The 20,943-nt window shown below is 38.6% G+C and overlaps 1 protein-coding gene and 1 long non-coding RNA gene across 2 annotated transcripts in view; one reads left to right on the forward strand and one right to left on the reverse strand.

The window, feature by feature from the left end:
• The window catches only part of rrh (retinal pigment epithelium-derived rhodopsin homolog), a 28,042-nt gene extending 16,653 nt beyond the window's left edge, over positions 1-11,389 (reverse strand). The window contains exons 1-2 of the mRNA XM_040049111.1: positions 11,160-11,389; positions 8,979-9,169 (exon numbers count right to left, since the gene is read on the reverse strand). Coding sequence (XP_039905045.1) covers positions 8,979-9,169; positions 11,160-11,271 — 303 coding nt within the window. The 5' untranslated portion in view covers positions 11,272-11,389. The remainder of the gene's footprint in view (positions 1-8,978; positions 9,170-11,159) is intronic.
• Positions 6,876-19,534, forward strand: LOC120744603. The gene is made up of 3 exons (XR_005698404.1): positions 6,876-7,051; positions 13,635-13,640; positions 19,524-19,534. It is a non-coding gene; the product is annotated as an uncharacterized LOC120744603 (long non-coding RNA).
• Positions 19,535-20,943: the final 1,409 nt, after the last annotated feature.

Genomic DNA, 20,943 nt, shown 5'->3' on the forward strand with positions numbered 1-20,943 from the left:
GCTTTTTTTTTTTTTTTTGTGTATGTGTCGGGCTATGAGATGAAAAGCTACAGCCGGCTGTGTGGGTACAGCAACTATGTGTGAAAAGTGGTCCATAACGTAATGCTTCAAAGTGTGTTCATGCAAACATTGTCGGGTCTGCTTATGAACCTCTGCGCACAGCGTCTACAAATTGGGGCTGTACGAAGTCACCTCATCTTTACACAAAACTGTAAGCTGTCATCTGTGAGGCGCGAGCGGTGTTTGGTTTTACCATAGTTCATGGTGGAGAATGGCTGCTCTGCTGAGTTTTGCTCTCTGTAGCCGTTTGAATGGCAAACTATACTGATTAGCGGCGGCATAGGCACACTTAAAATTTCTTCAGAAATTTTCGCTTTCTAGTTGTGTGGATGCTTTAAGCATCCACACTATTGAGTTCCTCTTGGGACTTCCGTACACTTTTTGGCACTTAACTACTTCCACAATTTTCAGCCGATTTTCACCGTTCAAATTTTAAACTATTCTGCTGTTTCTGCTAATGTGTGCTATGTCTTTTGGTATTTTTCACTATTATACTTTTTAAAATATTAAGCTTAATTTGTCCCATTGGAATGAATGGGAAACTTCTGCAATTCTGCTAAAATTTGCTTGTTTTTGAAACTTAACTACTTCCTCATATTTTCACGTAGAACAACCATTCAAACTTTAAAATGTTCTCAAATTATTGGGCTATTCAGGTATAAATCAGCTTTTTCAAATCTTTTACCGTTTTACTTTTATGCCTCTTAAAGTTTTCAGTTGCAAAATTGTGATTTTTCACAAAATACATGCGTTGTTATGGTTGCTATGCTCTTGGCTTCCAGTGTGCCACTGAAGGTTTTGCAGTCTTCTCTTCATGTCCGAACAACTTCTTGCTACTTGCTCAATTTTCACTCAACTTCCACAAATTATACATCAAAACGTAGGTATTTTTCCTGGCTTTCCGAAAATGTCACTATCATTGTTGTGGGATTTATAGAATTTTGGCAAATCTCCTCAGACCAACACAAAGTCGCAAAACTCTCCATAGGAAGTCAATGGAGAGCTTGTTCAAAATCACCGCTTGATTTCTGTAATGAGAGGCATATTCGAATCGTCATATCTCCTTAACGAAGCAAAGTTAAGACATAAGGCTTGTCCCAGTATATCTTCAGACACTCCTGACGCTCACAATTCAAGAATTATTTTCTCACCTATTACCGTTCTGAAATGAGTTAGACTTGTTTGAGGGTAGGAAATTCGTCCTTCGCTCAGATTTCTTCAGATTTCAAACTCTGGAAATGAACCACTTTTTTCTCTCGTCATATCTTTTTAATGGATTTCCACAGAGACCTGAAAATTTCCATGATTGTTCACCAAAGCCTGCTGTCTCTTACGGTGAAAGAATGATATTGATACTCCAAATAGATTTAGAGTTAGAAAGCGTTGTTTGAGGGCAAGTCAAGGCAGTTTTTGCTTTGCTCTACTCAGTTATGGTGCATTAGAAGTCAAATATCTTTAATAATTCATATTTTAATGATAAATTGTCAACACTTGACGATTCCCCCATCTCTTCTGAACAAAACGGTGTAAGAATGACCGTTCTGGCCAATACAGTTAGGAAATTATGGCCATTTGTTTGAGGGGAATCCTCACTATGAGAAATAAACTACAAAAATCCTGTGTCTCTCTGTGCTGCGTGTGTGCACCTGTTTTGGCGGGAAAAAGTACACAGCCTCTGTGGATTCAAATTTAGCTGCTCCCAGGCTGCTTGACTGAAAACATGCTTCTCTCTCCCTGTGTGTGTGTGTGTGTGTGTGTGTGTGCATGAGAGAGAGAGAGAGAGAGAGAGAGAGAGAGACCCTCTCTTTAGGGCAGCATCTCATTGTTGGAAAAAAATATAATATATTCAGACTGGTTGACTGGCATAGACCCTCCGTGTGTCTCTCTCTCTGTGCATTTGTGTATACATATTTGATTTTGTATGTATCTGTTGGCTGTTCCTTCTTGTTTTTTAAATTTATTTTTATTTCTTTATTTCTTTTTCACAGGTTAACAACAATTAGTTTTGAGGGAACTTAACCATGTTCCGTTTTTTTTCAGCTTGTCATCTTACTTTTCCAGTATTTTCACTTAAGTTATTACTATTCTGCTCAATCATAGTATTTGTTCTAAATCATTGTTATTATGCTATATTGTAGTATTTCTGCTAAATCATACTATTTCTACTATATTACATTTTTCTTTCTAAATATAGCATTTCTGCTATATAATTGTATTTCTGCTATGTTATAATATTTGTGCTAAACCAGAGTATTTGTGCTGAAACACAGTATTTCTGTCAAATTATAGTATTTGTGCTAAAACATAGTATTGATTTAAAATTACAATATTCATAGTTCATCACAGTGTCTCTGGTAAATCACAGTATTTCTGCTCTGTTGTACTATTTTTCTAAATCATAGTGTTTCTGTAATGCTTAAGTATTTTTGGCTAAATATATTCTTTCTGTTATCTTATACTATTTCTCCTAAATTCTTGTATTTTTGAGAAGTTATCATGTTTCTGGTAAGTTACAATATTTCTGCTAAGTTCTGCTATGCTATTGTATTTCTGCCAAGTATTATGTTTCCTCTAAGATATTGCAGTTCTGCTAAGTTATTACATTTTAGCAAAGTTCCTTTGCTTCTGCAAAGTTTTTACAATTTCTGCAACTTTTCAGCTAGTTTTTGCATACAGCTTCAGCTTTAAAGCATCCACACTGCATTTTCGCAGGAAATGCAAATTTTTCTAGTTATTATTTTCCTTTTTCAGCCTGAAATTTTCGCGCGTAACTCATCCCACAGTTTTGACACAAGCTTCATATATGTTATATCATTTTGTGCGGCTGGATCAGGAATGGTGTGCTATGACTTTTGGTGTTTATTACTTCTATAGTTTTTTAAATATGAATATTTTAATGCAAGTTTTTGCCCATTGAAATGAATGGGAAGGAAAGTGAAACTTAACTTGAAACGAAAGTGAAACTTAATTTGTGGTGTGTTGGCTCACTCACTTCATTTGTGGTGTGTTGGCTCACTCTAGTGGTATTGCCAGCAGTAGTACGGCCTGTCTACTCTTATTTGGATTTTTTTTTTGGAGCCGTATGAATGGCAAACTACACTCATTGGCAGCGGCATAGGCACACTTAAAATTTCTTCAGAAATTTTCGCTTTCTAGTTCTTATTATTATTGTGTGGATGCCCCAAAGGGCACTTAACACTTAACTACTTCCTCATACTTTCACCTAGAAACTCCATTCAAACTTTAAAACGTTCTCAAATGATTGGGCTATTCCTGTGTGATTCAGCTTTTTCAGATCTTCTACCGTTTTCATCTTATCCCTCTTTGAGTTTTCAGTTGCAAAATTGTGATTTTTCAGAAAATACATGCGTTGCTATGGTTGCTATGCAATTAACTCAGAGGGGACAGTGAAACTGGTTGAATTTTCTCTTCATGTCCAAACAACTTCTTGCTACTCGCTCAATTTCCACTCAAGCCCCACAAATTATACATCAAAACGTAGGCATTTTTGCTGGCTTTCAGAAAATGTCACTATCATTGTTGTTGGATTCACAAAATTTTCGCAAATCTCCTCAGACCAACACAAGGTCTCAAAACTCTCCATATAAAGTCAATGGAGAGTTTGTTCAAAATCACCGCTGATTTCTCTAATGAGAGGCATTTTCAAATTGTCATATCTCCTTAACGAAGCGAAGTCAAGACATATGGCTTGTCCCGATATATCTTCAGACACTCCTGATGCTCACAATTCAAGAATTATTTTCTCACCTATTACCGTTCTGAGATGAGTTAGACTTGTTTGAGGGTAGGAAATTCGTCCCTCGCTCAGATTTAATCAGATTTCAAATTCTGGAAATGAGGCACTTTTTTCTCTCATCATATCTTTTTGGTGGATTTCCACAGAGCCCTGAAAATTTCCATGACTGTTCACCAAAGCCTGCTGTTTCTTACGGTGAAAGAATGATTTTGATGCTCCATATAGATTTAGAGTTACCAAAGGTTGTTTGAGAGCAAGTCAAGGCAGTTTTTGCTTCGCCTCTACTCAGTTACAGTGTATTACAAGTCATATATCTTTAATAATTTATATTTTATCTCTGAATTATGAAGACCTGAAGATTCCCCCATCTCTTCTGAACAAAACAATGTCTGAATGACCGTTCTAGCCTCTACGGTTAGGAAATTATGGCCATTTGTTTGAGGGGAATCCTGAATGTCAGAAATACACTGAAGAAAACTCACACCTCTCTCTGTGTCTGTGTGTGTAAGGGCTGACTACAGCAGGTGCAGCTAATTTAACTGACCTAGATATACCAAGCCCAGACTCTCAACATCTCCTGTTCCCTTTACTCTCTGTGTATGTGTGTCTGTGTATCAATATTTCTCCTATGTTTAAGTATTACTCCTCAATCATAGTATTTCTGCTAAAGCAAAGTACTTCTACTACATCTTAGTACTTCTGCTAAATCATAGTATTTCTGCTAAATCATAGTATTTTTGCAAAATCATGGTATTTGTGCAAAATCATGGTTTTGGGGCCAAATCATAATATTTCTGTTATGTTATAGTATCACTACTAAGTGGAGGAATTTGTGTTATGTTATAGTATATGTGCTGAATATAGTATATGTGCCAAATCATAGTATTTATCCCAAATCATAGTATTTATGCCAAATTACAGTATTTCTGCTAAAACGCAGAAATAGTACCTTTTAGCAGGAATTTCTACCAAAAGATAGTACTTCTGCTAAATCAGAGTATTTCTGCCAAATTAGAGTATTTCTGCCAAATCACAGTATTTGTACTGAAACATAGTACTTGTGCCCAATCATAGTATTTGTGCCAAAGCATCGTATTTGTATGGAGTCATAGTATTTCTTCTAAATCATAGTATTTCAATCAAATCTCAGTAGTTGTTGTTAAAACGCAGTATTATTGCCAAATCATAGTATTTGTACCCAATCATAGTATTTCTGCTAAATCACAGCATTTGTGCCAAATCATGGTATTTGTGCAAAACCATAGTATGTCTGCAAAACCATAGTATATCTCCTATGCTATAGTATTACTACTAAGGCATAGTATTTATGCCAAATCATAGTATTTATGCCAAATTACAGTATTTCTGCTAAAACGCAGAAATACTACCTTTTAGCAGGAATTTCTACGAAAAGATAGTATTTCTGCCAAATCAGAGTTTTTCTGCCAAATCAGAGTATTTCTGCCAAATCATAGTATTTGTACTAAATCATAGTACTTGTGCCAAATCATAGTATTACTGCTATTTCATACTATTTAAGCGAAATTACAGTGTTTCTGCAAAAACATTGCATTTCTGCTAAATCATAGTATTTCTGTAAACTTATAGTACTTGTACTCAATTATAGTATTTGTGACAAAGTGTAGTATTTGTACCAAAACATAGTATTACTGGTAAATCATAGTATTTGAGCCAAATCATAGTATTTGTGCTAAAACATAGTATTTCTTCCAAATCATAGTATTTGTGCCAAAGCATAGTATTTCTTCCAAATCATAGTATAACTGCACAATAAAGGTTCTTGAGCCACATCAGTGTTTGTGCCAAATCTTAGTATTTCTTCTAAATCCTAGTAATTCTGCTCAATGATAGAATTTCTGCTATGCTGTAGTACTTTTTTCCTAGATTGTAGTACTTCTGCTAAGTCAAAGTATTTCATATAAATCATAGTATTTCTACCAAGTCCCAGTGTTTCTGCTAAATCATAAATAATGTTTTAGCACAAATTGTAGGATTTGGCAGAATTTTCTGTGTTCCAGCACAAATGCTATGATTTGGCAGGAAAAAAATATTATTTAGTATAAATACTAAGTTTTAGCAGAAATACTATGTTTAAACTTTAAAAAATTCTGCTATTTCTGCTGATGTGTGTTATGACTTTTGACCATTGAAATGAATGGAACACATTATCAATGGCCTCACTGATTTTGCATGCTGGACTGAGCTGTGTTTTAGCTCAGTGAGATAAGCGTCCGTTCTCAGACTGGGAGGCCCGGGTTCAAATCCCGCTTATGGCAACATTTCTTTCAGTCAACAGTTAAACTTTGTTAACTCTTTTCAACACAAATTTAAGCTTTTTCACCCCTTTTCAACACAATTTTCAGTTTTTTCACCACTTTTCAGCACAAATACCAGCTTTTTCAGCTGTTTTCAGCAAAAACCTCTTTTCAGCAGAATTCTGCTCATTCAACTCTTTTCAGCACAAATTCTGCTGATTGAACTCTTTTCAGAAGAAATTCTGCTGATTAAACTCTTTTCAGCAAAATATTCAGAGTTTTCACCTCTTTTCTGCCCAAATTCTGCTTATTCACCTCTTCTGAAACATTTTCAGCCTTTCCACCTCTTATCAGCACAATTCTCAGCAGCTTCTGCTCATTTCAGCACAATTGTCAATCTCTCCACCTCTTCTTTGTGAGAATGACTTTTGGCTCTGTGAGCTAAATAGCTGCCTTTAGACCAGAAGGGCCAGGTTCGAATCCTGCTCTGGGCAGGTTTTTTTTCAGCTCTTTTCAGCCGACATCTTCAGCGTTAAGGCATCCACACAGCATTTTCGCAGGAAATGCAAATTTTTCTAGTTATTATTATTTTCCTTTTTCAGCCTGAAATTTTCGCGCGTAACTCCTCCCACAGTTTTGACACAAGCTTCATATATGTTATATCACTTTGTGCGGCTGGATCAGGAATAGTGTGCTATGACTTTTGGTGTTTATTACTTCTATAGTTTTTTAAATATGAATATTTTAATGCAAGTTTTTGCCCATTGAAATGAATGGGAAGGAAAGTGAAACTTAATTTGTGGTGTGTTGGCTCACTCACTTAATATGCCAGCAGTAGTACGGCCTGTCTACCCTTATTTGGATTTTTTTTTTTTTTGGAGCCGTACGAATGGCAAACTACACTCATTGGCAGCGGCATAGGCACACTTAAAATTTCTTCAGAAATTTTCGCTTTCTAGTATTACTCTTATTATTCTTTCTGGGTCACAAAATAAACGTTGAACATATTTTCAGGTGAGAATGTAGCTGTGTAAACCACAAATATCTGCTTGGTTTATCAAGACACCGCATATTTTCAAAAGCGCTCCGACATTTTCGGAGACGTCTGGTACCCACTAGCTCGATAGCGAGCCGGGGTTCAAGGCTCACTAGAGTCGTGAGAACACCAGACTCCCGGCAAATCATTTTCAAACCCACCGCCGTCTTTCACTACTCAGGTTAAACATGATATATAAGTCACTTAGATAACTTAAAAATGTTATTGTTTGGCTTTTTTCAGTATTTTATTTGTTCCTGAGTGAATCGGTTTGGCTGAGATTAAAGTTATAGTTTTTACACAGCTGAATAAACGTCAAGCAGACAGCTGATTATCAGAAGTGTGAGATGCTCGAGAATTTACTCCGGTGTCCTGTTATATTTTAGATAGCAAGGAGTTTATTAAACTTCACTGAAACAATCTGCAAATTTCATTAAAATTTGATAAACTATCATCTTGTCTTTATTTTTAGTTAGCACTTACCTTAAACACTTAAAGCTGTAAGCTAATGATAGTTATATAAGAGCAGATGCATGCTTGTGCAATAAGCTGTACGTTTTACGTCCAATGGATGATGATCTGATTAGTCGACTAATCGCAAAAATAATCGGTGACTAGTCGACTATCAAAATAATCGTTTGTGGCAGCCCTAGTAACATATTCTGAATACTTTGGATTACTTAATCTATTATCATGCTTTTTACAACTACATGAATGTACTATTGCTGTGTGATTTATTACTATTACTGAAGGTTACTCGCCATACCAATACCAACTAGATGTTTAAATCTTAATATAAATGAGTAACAGTAGGTGGACATTAGGTAAGGCTGCACTTTTTGCTGCGATCTTGTATAGAAAACTATTCCACGCGTATATAAAACAGGTCCGCGGCTCCGAACCGTAGTAAAGGGACCTCTGGCTAATACGTCGGGTTCGTGTCGGCTCGTAGCTGAATACTAGCTTTACTTTGTTTTCTGGGTCAACTTTGCTAGCGAGAGACAGAGAGAGGCGTTGAAAGGCTGCTCCAATGGAACTTATTGTTCCAACACGAACACAGCGTACAGTCGAGTCTTAATAGCTGACTTACAACTGGGCTCGTCAGGCTCTCTTCTTGGCTGCAGTGGTTATTATTATATACATGCTTCCAGCTCCAGCTTTCTGCTCGGTGATAGCTCGTACTTTTCCTTTTTCTCCCTCCCTCGCTCACAGACACATAACAGGTACAGCAGTCCATTCTCCCTGCAGCACGGACTACAGGCTACATGCTTTAGGGCGATGCCTGTAACACTCTGCCTATTGCATCATATTAAATCATTTTTTGAATATTAATTTTTAAAAATATTTCTTCACGTCATTATGCAGACCGCAAGTAGAGGTGACATGGGTTGCAAGATTGAGACAGGCATTAGAGCCTCTTATTGTGTGTTTTGTTTTTCACCGGCACCGAATTACCAAAAATCGAGAGGGCATAGGCCAATATATGAAACAGGAAAAGACCGCCGCGTAATCCATTTATTTCAACAAAGTAACTGTACTCTGAATACCACCTTTTTAAACGGTAACTGTAACGGAATACAGTTACTCATATTTTGTATTTTAAATACGTAACGGCGGTACATGTATTCCGTTACTCCCCAACACTGCTCATAAATACTCTCCACATATTGACACAGACATGGGTAAAAACTGCCTAGTTTATTTGCAACTGGGTTCACTAACAAGGTTAACAAGTGCTAGATTTTTCTATAGCTGCAGTTGGTTGAACATAACCTAAACAACAAACAGCATAAAATGACAAAACTAGATGTGCATGTATTGGAATTAGAGGCAGTCGTATTCTACACACCTGACAACCAGCATAGCCAAATTTCCAGCTGCCGTGGATGTCTGAAGCAGCAGACATGGGATAGCCAATACCAGCCACTCCAATGTCAGTAAAAGCCAAGTTGATTATTATGAAGTTGGTAGGTGTGCGAAGTTCCTTAAATTTTACAAACATCAATAGCACCACAATGTTGCTCGCTAAACTGATGACACCTGAGAAATGAAAAGAAAGACAGTGTTACAGTGTGAAAGTAAAACATGAAGTTGAAGATTAAGGTACCCTATTTGTCACTGTAGTAGGATACAATGAAAATTTATTTGTTGGCTCTCTATTAAACAATGGCAAGGCATAAAAAGAGCTTTTAAAAAAGACAGAAGTACAAACAAGAGCACTCAGAGAGTGCAAACCCCCAAGATTTAATACGAGATTTAATATCTTCATCCAAATAAAAGTCGACTGAGGAGAAAGTAAATAAAAGTGCTTTAGGTTCCAGTTGCTTTGTCTAAAGCTAAAAAGGATACTGTAACGTATTTAAATATATCAACATAGGCAGTGTCAGACTGTATTCTCTGGGGCCTTAGATTCGATAAAACATAGCAAACTCATGTAGCATGTTTTCCAGCTGAAAGAAATTGCAGCAGAATTTTAATATTTATGAATATAAATGGCAAAATAAATAGCATAATAGCAAATATTACTATATTTAATATTTTTAAAAATCCAACATACACCAGGCCTCTCCTGTTTGGGGCTCCAGGTTGGTCGTCAAATAGTCAGTTTTGCTTAGGCTGGTTTGTAAATGAGGGAAGTGGCCCTGAAGAAGCTTAAAGTCTTGGTCTTTTAGGAAATAAAGTCTCATATCATTCAAGAATGTAATCAAACCGTTTCTCGGTCAACTCAAGCCTAACATTAGTTGGACTAATGTTGGTTAATATTGAGCTGCCAGTTTATTGTCAGCTGTCTGGAGCCCAGAGGGGTCACATGTCTAATCTGCTGACATAAGTAACTGGAACAGTGTTGTAAATAAATAATCGTGTTTATGCACGCGTGATAGAGCCCAGACTTTAGTTTAGGAGATGATTAGTCATTATTATACATAGCATACTACTTCAAAAGGCTTTTTGTAGTCCATGTTTACAACAGTGTAGTTTTAAACTTATGGGATAATGTCATATTAATAGATGGCCTACTATAAGTGCAGTCCTTTTTTTATGGAGGTCAAGAAAAATCATCTATCAGTGTGGACAGGACTCATATAGCAGCACTTTTCTAGACTGTCTGAGCACTTTACAACAACTTGCCTCGTTCACACAAGCACTTTTTTCTGTGCTCTTTCTAACATTCACGCTGTTCATTACATTCAAACTGTAATGGATTTTTAAAGAGCAACTTGAGGTTAGTATCTTGCCCAAGGATACAACAGACTGGAGCAGACAGGGGGTCAAACCACCAACCTTTCAATTAGCAGGTGACATGCAAGGTATTTTTTTGACCATTCATCTGCAACCCAGCATAAAACGGAGCATTGTGCCAACATCCTATAACCTAGTATAGACTCTTATTTCAAAAATGAACCCAATATGGACTGGAGATGGTATGTGCATTAGCATCAGGGAGAAAGAGAAAGATAGAATTAACTTTTGACTACAAGTCTTTGTTGATTTCACTTAAAACCTATAGTTTGATCTGTCCTGCAAATAGCAAATACAAAACAGACATACATGACACCCAGGAGGTTGGCATGATTCTAATCACCTAGGTGTCTGCTGCTAAGTGGTTACAATAGTGATTATCTCCAGTCATACGCTGAAGAATAAACACGACCAACACTCACAAGAATTTCTCTTTAAGCTTGTAAGGAGATGACCTTCCATAAAATAACATACATCAATCAAATTAAAATGTAAAAATTATATGAAAATAAGAACCAGCTGGTTAAAACTCAATAAATGCTGATATCCAAGTTTTGTCAAGAAACCACATTGCTTCGCTGGGCTTGGTTGGATGAATCCTATGACATCTCACTGGTAAAGAAAGAATATCAAAGACACATTTAGGATTTAACCATTAAAATTCAAATGATTATAACAGACTATTATCCCTCTTAACCACACAATGACTGCATTTACACAACTGCAAAACTGAAGAACATAACGCAGAGCAAACATGGCAAAACACAGCGTAAGGGTTGTTCGTTGTTACCTGCAGTGATGAGATATCCAGCCACAATGTTATGCTCCAGTTGGGTAAATGCACTCTTCCCCCCATAAGGTGGATCTTCATTTGAAATATTAACCCCAGAGTCCATCCCCATTTAGTGACCTTCTAGATAAAAACAAACAAACAAAAAATACTTGATTAAAGTAAAAACTAAAAAACTTAAAAATGATGGTGATCCTTAAAATTTAAACTGAAGAAAATTAGAAGAAGAATGCAGGCAGGGAGTTTTGTAAAATGCTGTCCTAACTAAAATCTGTATGATGCTGTTGTGGAGAAGTGGTGGGTAAACCGTGAGGACTAGGGTTTATGGGATTATTGCATTCCACGGCTCCTCTGTCCCTGTTAGCAGGCAGCAATCTGCACGTAACATTGGTAACAAAGCTCTGTAAGAGAGGATTACCGCTCACATGGAGTGGCTGGCAAGTTATGTCGTCAATGAGCTTTGTCATTACAACACAGAATCGAAGACTGAAATACCTCAAACGGATGACTGGTCGTTTCACAGAGAATGCGTACAGTAGGAACAATAAAGTCTCGTTCAGTCTGGATTACATGTGCCTATGGGTCCACAAAGGCACATTGTGTGGCAACGTTTAGTTAATCAACTGTAACAGAAAGAGCCTTCAGGAAACTCCAATCAAACCATGAGGCCCTGTTTTGTAGAAGGAGTTTTCAATCAAATTATCCAAAAAATATTCAAACAGTAGTGGTGTTAAACACTGTTTTCATTTGGAGTGAGAGATCAGAAGACTTGTTGCTTTGAAGCAGGGACTCTATGTAGACAAAAGCCCTGTTTCTCTGTTCCATTGGTTGAAGCTATTGTTCCAGACACCGCTTTTAATTGGTGTTTTATTCTTTCAGTCCCAAAGATTTCCATTTTGTTGGGGTCCCTGAAGAAGTACCAGTGCAGGTCATTTACCTCCTTCTGTATGCCATACCATGGACCACTGAATGGGAGCATTTCTAAATCTGATGCACATATGCAGCAATCACAAACCTCAGAGAGTAACACAAGTTTGAACTGAACAGCCAATAATTTTTATGCTAAACACACAATATCAACCAAAAATCCAGAATAAACACATTATACAAAAACTACGACATGCTTGTGATTCACTGAAATAAGTATTTGATCCTCTAATATCCATCTACAATTCTGGGTCAACAGATTGGCTGCGTGGTAAATAGGCTGGTTCTTAAATAGCATTTTTCCTACACCACCTGAGCACTCAATGTGCTACATGCAACACGCCTAATTCCGCCATTTGTACAACTGTGTAAGTGCTTTCTATGTGATATTCAAACCCTGATTTATTTATCAGAGAACAACCTGGGGTTAGTATTTTGTCCAAGGATATTTGGCAGGAGACTGGAGCAGCCAGGGATCTCCAAGCTTACAGTTTGTAATGACCTGCACTACCTCCTGAGCTACAGCCACCCTGAGCTTACAGCACCTGGTGTTTCTAGGTGGAAAAAACACAAAGAAGGGAATAAGATCAGGGGCATTATCTCAGAAGCTCAGAAAATAGTGATCGATCAGCTTATGCATGCACAAACTCAGATAATAACTCTCCTAGCGTGGCTGAAAGGAGTGACTCTGACAACACAGATGAACTGTTGTCTGACTTGGTGAGGGTCGGGTTGTTGTCAGACAGGAAACTCTCCAACTGGAGAAAGTTGAAGCATCGCCTGTCCTGACCTCGAGTTTGAAAAACTCCAGTTTCTTCGACATTGTATTGATTTGGTCCTGCTCATCAAAAACACTGATGGAGAGTCCCTGTAGTCCCAAATTCAGCTCATTTAAACAAGAAATGTTCAACGAGTATTCCAGCTGATTGAGCCACACAGTGTCTTCAAAAACACCTGGACCTCTCTGTGAAATTCAAAAAGCCTAGAAAGTTTTTCCCCTCTTTAAAGCCATCATACTTCAGTATGGAGCAGAAGCTGGACATGTTTGCTGGCCATCTTATTACAGAGCTCATGGAATAGGAAAGACCAACCTGGTCTTGCTGATGTTTACAATTTTTATAACTGAGTCTATTACACACTTAAGTTCTTTAGGCATCTTTTTCACCACCAGGACTTCTCGATGGATACTGCAGGGAGTCCAACTGGCAAATTTAAACTACTTACCTGGATAAAATTAGTACCCATACGATAATTTTCTCCTAATGTTTGTAGAAACGTTAGGAGGAGAATGTCTGGCTTTAATTTTATGACACAGTCCAGAATTGTTATTGTTATTGTAAACAAGAAAAAGGAAGGAAACATTGTCCTCTGTGATATACAGCATGAGATCTGAATGAGTGTCAGAGATATGGAACGCCAGAGAAACCTGTCGTTTATGAAAAACTGTGAAAGTTTTACTTGCATTTGGGGAGCATATATAGTGGCTGTGAAAACAAATGTCATGGTTGTGTGACCAAATAACTAGATTTGACTTAAAAGCAGAACCAGGTGAGTGTCACGGTTCTGGGTCCGTTGGACCCAGTATTTTGAGTTTGTTGTGTTTTGATTTAAGTTTGCATCAGGGATTGTGTTCTTGTTCTCTTGTTGTGTTCATGATGATGATGATGATGATGATTATTTGAGTTTCATGTTTAAGGAATTGTTCTCGGTTGTATCTCACGTTTAGTTTAGTTCAGGTTCCATGTGTCATTCTGTCTGTCTCTCAGTGTCAGGTCTGTGTCTTGGTGTGAGTTTGCTCAGTTTACGTTTCCCCTGTTCCGTCAGCTCAGATTCCTCCCAGCTGTGTTGCCCTCCTGTTTCTCATCCCCTGATTACTGGCGTGTGTATTTAAGCCCTGTGTGTTCTCCTGCCTGTTGCCGGTTCGTCTGTATAACTCCGTGTCAGTCTGTTACCCTGTTCCTTGCTCTGCTCTGCTCTGCTCTGCTCTGCAGACTTCAGGTTTGCTCTTTAGTTTCTCCCAGTTTAGGTTTATCATTACTCATGCTTCATTGCCTGTTTTTGCCACTGCCACCGTGTAAATAAACTTCACTCGTATCATCAGTTTGCTGCATTTTGGGTCCTCCTTTTCCTCCACTCCACACGGCTCACTCCGCCAGCCGTGACAGTGAGACACGGTTTCACAGTTTTTATTATGCTCAAACAGGGGAAGGTTAGTAATGGTGTTGGCAGCAGGGGATGAGCAGGCAGGTGAGAAGATGAAGGTAAGGGATCCAGGTAGGTTACAAGGGAGAGCCAGCGATTATTGGAGAATCTTCAACCAGCTGGAAGGAGACTGAAGATAAAGAAAAACCATGTAAAAGTAGGAATGTAGGAAAAATATGGTTTGGCCTGTTACCAGTAGAAAGAGGCTGCTCCTTTTATGAAGCACTGAGTGGCATCGATGAAGGAAATGGCAATGCTGTGTATCCAGCTGAAGAGGGGAGGGATAGTGCCTGCATAATGATTAGTGCGGAGAAGAGAAAGACCGGCCTTGTCAAAGATTCAGCACACTCGTCCTAGCGTCATATCAATGTGATCAAAAAATGCAGCCTTCATATACACACTGAAGGGTATGGCAGTTGAAGATGAGGAATTGGGTTACATTGATAAAATACAACATGAGATCCACCTCAGTGATGATAACTATGTAACACAATGGCATTTTGGTCCAGGTCCCATCACGCTGAAAAAGAAATTTAATTAAAATAAGCTTTTGTTATTATATCAGAACTTTTGTTGTTTTTATCAGCTTGGTACAGTTGCTGTAGTTCTTAGTGTCACTGCACTGCAGCATGTGACAATTAAGTGGCTCATGGTCAATAAAGCCATTTATTCTGCTTGAATCTCTCCCTTCCTGATAACGACCCTCCATCTGTTTTCTTACCATGTCAGTTTCACCTCCCCCTGTCTCTTCCTCACTCTGTTGTTGAGACTGTGCTCGCTCCTCTCTACGGTGTCACAGCCTCCTGTGGCTGCAAAGATTATTACTGGCTTTCTGTTTTTGCTTTATAAGATCATGTTTATGTGGAAAAGCTGCTCAGTTGCACCTGCATGCCATGAGTCTGTCTCATCTCTAAGTGCTTGGAGCCCAGCAACTCAATCTGGTTTAAAACCTATGATGCTACTGTATAAACAAGCAAAGAAAAACCAATGAAGTGACACCACTGCAAAATACTGGAGGAACACAATGTAAATGGCCTGCATTTGTATAGCGCTTTACTCAGTCACTAAGGACACCAAAGCGCTTTACACTACATTCAGTCATTCACACACTGGTGATGGCAGCTACATTGCAGCCACAGCTGCCCTGGGGCGCACTGACAGAGGAGAGGCTGCCGGACACTGGTGCTACCGGGCCCTCTGACCATCACCAGCAGGCAAACATGGGGTTAGTATCTTGCCCAAGGATATTTGACATGCAGCCAGGAGGCAGCCTGGGATCGAACCACCGACCTTCTGATTAGTGGCTGACCTGCTCTGCCACCTGAGCTACAGCCACCACAATGTCTTAAACTGTGATAATTTTTTGGATTTCTCTTTTTTTTTTGCCTATCCCATTTGGTTCTTTAGCCGTCAGAATTGTTGTCCGAAGACCAACAAGGATACCCAATGGATTTACTTTGCCAAATGGATCATTATTGCATAGAGCCTGTTGTACATCTAGCCAAGGTTCATCTAAGAGGGTACATTTTAACCATCCTGAGATTTACTGAAGCCTGTTGGCCAAGAAATATTGTTGAAAATTAGGCAGATCTAATCCTCCTTTATCCTTGGTTCTTTGAAGCGTTTTTAAGCTGATACGCGGGGGTTTATCTTTCCAAAGGAATTTAGAAATATACGAATCCAGAGATCTGAACCAATCTTGTGATGGTTTGTTCGGGATCATTAAAAATAAATAATTTATTTTTGGCAAGATCATCATTTTTATAGTGGCGACCCTTCCCATGAGTGATATGGGTAAAGATTTCCATCTAGTCAGATCGCCTTCTACTTTCTTTAGAAGTGGGATGTGGTTTCAAATCAAAACAAATCACTTTTATTGTCACATCACATGTGCAGGTACATTGGTACAGCACATGTGAGTGAAATTCTTGTGTGCGAGCTTCACAAGCAACAGAGTTGTGCAAAATACAATAACATAAACAGGCAAAATATACGAATGGCTAAATCTGAAACTAATAAATATATGTACAATATATAATAGTATATGCAAAAAAAAAAAAAAAATTTTTTTTGGATGTGTATACTAAATGTTTTTCTATGTGTGTGTGTGTGTGTGTGTGTGTGTGTGTGTGTACACATATTTTACAAATTAAATAGAGTCAACAATAAATAAAATATATAAAATATACAGAGTTGAGACATGTGCAAAACAGTGGCATTACTGTACAGTATGGAGTGCATAATGTTGAAGTTCCAGTAGTGAAGATGAGGTGTCTATGACGTGTTCAGCAGTCTGATGGCCTGGTGGAAGAAGCTGTCTCTCAGTCTGCTGGTACGGGACCGGATGCTGCAGAACCTCCTTCCTGATGGAAGTAGTCTGAACAGTTTATGGCTGGGGTGACTGGAGTCCTTGATGATCCTCCCCGCTTTCCTCAGGCAGCGCTTCCTGTAGATGTCTTGGAGGGAGGGAAGCTCACCTCCAATTATCCGTTCAGAGCACCGCACTACTCGCTGGAGAGCTTTGCAGTTGTAGGCGGTGCTGTTGCCATACCAGGTGGTGATGCATCCAGTGAGGATGCTCTCAATAGCACAGTGATAGAAGGTCCTGAGGATGCGGGGGCTCATGCCAAATCTTTTCAGTCTCCTGAGGAAGAAGAGGCGCTGTTGCGCCTTCTTCACTGTTTTGTTTGTGTGTACTGACCACGTAAGATCCTCAGCCAGATGTACCCCAAGGAACCGGAAGCTGCTCACTCTCTCCACAGCAGCGCCGTTGATGGTGATGGGGGTGTGTACTTCTCTGCACCTCCGGAAGTCCACTATCAACTCCTTTGTCTTTGCGACGTTGAGGGTGAGATGGTTGTCTTGACACCAGTGGGTCAGGGCGCTGACCTCCTCCCTGTAAGCCGTCTCATCACCCTTGGTGATAAGACCCACCACTGTAGTGTCGTCCGCAAACTTCACAATGATGTTGGAGTTGTTAGTGGCTGTGCAGTCGTAGGTGTTTAATTTAGTTAAGTCTGAAAGCTTAGGAGAAACATTAATACCTAAATATTTAATATTTCCAGATTGTAGTGGGGCAGAAGAGGAATTATGGAAGGAGCAGTTAATTGGAAGAACTGTAGATTTTGACCAGTTAATTGAATAATCTGAAACTCTTGAAAACCAGTTTATTAGAGTAATTACCTCAGAAAGGTTGGTTTGTGAGTTTGGGAGAAAAAGCAACACATCATCTGCATAGAGACTGATTTTATGTTCTATGTTCTTACATTTTATGCCCTTAATTGTTGTAGCCTGTCTAAATGCTGCTGCTAGTGGTTTGATAAAAATTGCAAAAAGTGAAGGGGAGAGTGGGCATCCCTGTGTGGTGCCCCTCAGGAGACAGAAGCTGGAGGATGTTTGGTTATTTGTTCTGATACGAGCTGTTGGGGAATTGTATAATATTCTTAGCCAGTTTATGAAAGAGTTTCCAAAACCAAATTTGTGTAAAGTTGCAATTAAAAATTTCCAGTTAACTCTGTCAAACACTTTTTCTGCATCTAGAGACAATATTGTGGTTTCAGTGTTTTTACTGTATGAGTAGTCTATTAAATTAAGTAATCTATGTGTGTTTCCGAGTGTGTACGTTTGTTGATGAGTGTGTGGATTTCTCTTTTTCGAAACTGACTTTTAAATGCATCGAGGGTCTTGTCGCAGAGTTAGTACACAGAATGATTCTCAAAGCCAGCAGCACAGGCGGTGTAACCAGAGGTGTAGCTCATGGCGATATCAAAATACAAAACATAATTTGGTCAATCCTCGTTCTCATTCAAAAGTTCCTCAGATTTGAACAGTTTACAATCTGCAATAAAAATGTTAACAGATGCTGGAGAGCTGCGTGTGTGTGCATGCGCATGTGCATGCGTGTGTGTGCGCGTGTACATGCATGTGTGTGCGTACATGCGTGTGTGTGTGCGCGCGTGTGCATGCGTGTGTGTGTGTGAGAAGCACAATGTAACCTCCATTTGGTCTGGTGTAGTGAATATACCAGAATGCTGTTTGGTATCTGTGATGGACCTGCCACATATCAAATACTGTTGCAGGTGATTATCGGTGATCTCATTTTTCAGATCGTTCTTGTGAACCTGGATAACATTTAGTTTTTTTCAGGGACCTTTGAGCAACACTGAGAGAGGCTTGAGACTGTGTTTAAGCGACTGGCAGAATCTGGTTTCAAGGTAAAGTGTGTGGACACAACTATACAAGGTCTGCTGTTAAAAAGTGGAAGGTCCCAGGCTCTGTTAGAGACTCATTTTTAGGGTTCTGCAGCAATTAGAGGAGATTCATTCAGGGGATCTCACAGATTGCTGTTCCACTTTATGACTTTTTAACAGAAGTACAGGTGCCAAGCAAACAGGAAGACCTGGTCCACACTTAGCTGCTGTGTGGCCTCCTGAGTGTGATTTAGCTTTTGAGCAGCTGAACGACAAACTTAATTCTGCTCCCATTTTGGGTTTTGCCAGTTTCACTCAACCCTTCATAGTAAAGACAGATGCTTGTCAACATGGTTACAGCCTGTATTGTGTAAGCAGCAGGGTCGCACCAAGCGGGTCATAGCTTATGCTAGCCGCAGGCTACACCAGGCTGAGAAAAATGACCACAACTACAGTAGCACAAAGTTTGAATTGCTTGCTTTAAAATGGGAAGAACCGTTCGGAGATTATTTGGGGATCAAAGTTCCTTGTGTTAACGGATAATAATCCTCTTTGCCACCTCAAAACAGCCAAGTTGGGTACAAAAAAGCAGAGGTGGGTAGTGCAACTATCAGTTTTTGATTTTAAGTAGAAAGCTTGAGCTTGATTTGATAAAAAAAAAAAAATGGTATTATGTGTGCTGTAATTGTTAAACACAGAGTCATAATTTACATGTGATTTCGCTGATAGTTAATTGTGTTTAATTCTTTTTCAACTGCTTAAATTTTGCAATCTTCGGACATCTTCGTGGACAAAAATCTGTGCACATAATCTGTCATGAAATCCTCACAAAGCTATACATTTTTTCTTCTTTGTTTTTCAGAAATCACTTGATTAACTTGAGCCATTGTCAAAATGATCAAACGTTTTCAGGATTTTAACCCATTAAATCCCAGTTTAAACATTTGAACGACTGCACAATTTCTTTACAAAAACACCCACAAAACATGAATTATTATCTATATAATCACCCCCAATGCCCCACCCTCTACTGTTTATTATAGAGAAAATAATTCCTTTTTGTGAATTTTATTAAAATAATTAATTAATAATTACAATTTTTAAACTGGCATTTAAAGGGTTTAAATGTAGAAAAGCGCTATATAGCGCTATATAAGATGCAGCCCATTTACCATATCTGGAGGCTAGCGGCGGTTAGAACTGGGCAGGTCCTCTCATCCATTGGCTCCCATCTAAGCTCTGCACTGCCTACTGGATCGGAGCCTGGACTTCTTAACCAGAGCAAGACTCTGTAGTGGGATTCTGAGTCCACAGATCGATACACTAAGGTCCAAACTGATTGGGGAAACAAGTTATCAGGCAACAGTTTAACAAGACAATGTATATGTCTTTTAACTGCTGGGGTTAGTGATGGGTATCTGCCGAGCAGCATACTAATAAACCTGGTTACAGCAGGATGATTATGTTAGTAAATGAATCAAACATTTATAGTAACAGTCATACGAACTAATATTATATTATTATTATTAGATGATGATGATTATGATGATGATGATGATGATGATTATACCCTATTTCTACTTTCATGAAAATTACGGGGGTTTGTAAGTTATATCAAATGAATGATATATAACACATTTCTGAAGTTTTTTTTGTAATAGCTCCACCCACTGCCCCAGATCTGAAATGTCACATATGCGTCACATTGGGCATACAAGGTACATTTGTTCTATATTTAGAAAGTAATTCTGTAAACACTTTCTTGCTTTTAAAAACAGAATTTCCTTTTTATTTTCAAATTCTTAACATGGATAATGATGGTAACACTTCTTGGTTTACTTCAACAAGCTTCTTGGAAAAAAAATTAAATAAATCAGCCCAATGTTGGAGGTACAATTGAAAATGTCACTGAAAAAACATTAACATTAGAGAGGTGTAATGAACTAAAAACATGAGCATATAAAAACATTGTGCCAAAATAGAAAAGAATGTTACATAAAGTCAATAACTTGCTCAAATGGCTTTTTTTCATTGCAGTTGTTAGAAGTTTACCTTTGGTAATGGTAACTTTTGAAGCAATTTCTTTCCTCTGTGAAACAAAGACGTGCATCACATTTTTCACAGAGGGTGGTAGTTGCATTCACCTTGCAATTTTTGCACCGAACTCGCTTTTCACATTTTACAGACCAATGTGCAACCTCATCAGTCCGGACATCCTCTGGAACTCCAACACAAACTCTCTTGGGTGGTGGAGATGGTGATGAGATGTTCTGTGATGGGCGCCCCCTGTGTGATTTCCAAAGGATCAGGCTTGTGGCAACTTCTGCCTGGAAGCTTCTTTGTTTCAGTGGCTTTTGGACACCAAGTAGCTTGCAGTCACAACGGTAAATCAACCATGCGTTGACAACACCGAGCATGATGGCTTGCCAGAACAGGTAGAGATACCACCTCCATGACTTCATGTG

The sequence above is a fragment of the Simochromis diagramma genome, unplaced genomic scaffold, assembly GCF_900408965.1.
Source record: "Simochromis diagramma unplaced genomic scaffold, fSimDia1.1 OVJJ01000426.1, whole genome shotgun sequence".
NCBI classification, from domain to species: domain Eukaryota; kingdom Metazoa; phylum Chordata; class Actinopteri; order Cichliformes; family Cichlidae; genus Simochromis; species Simochromis diagramma.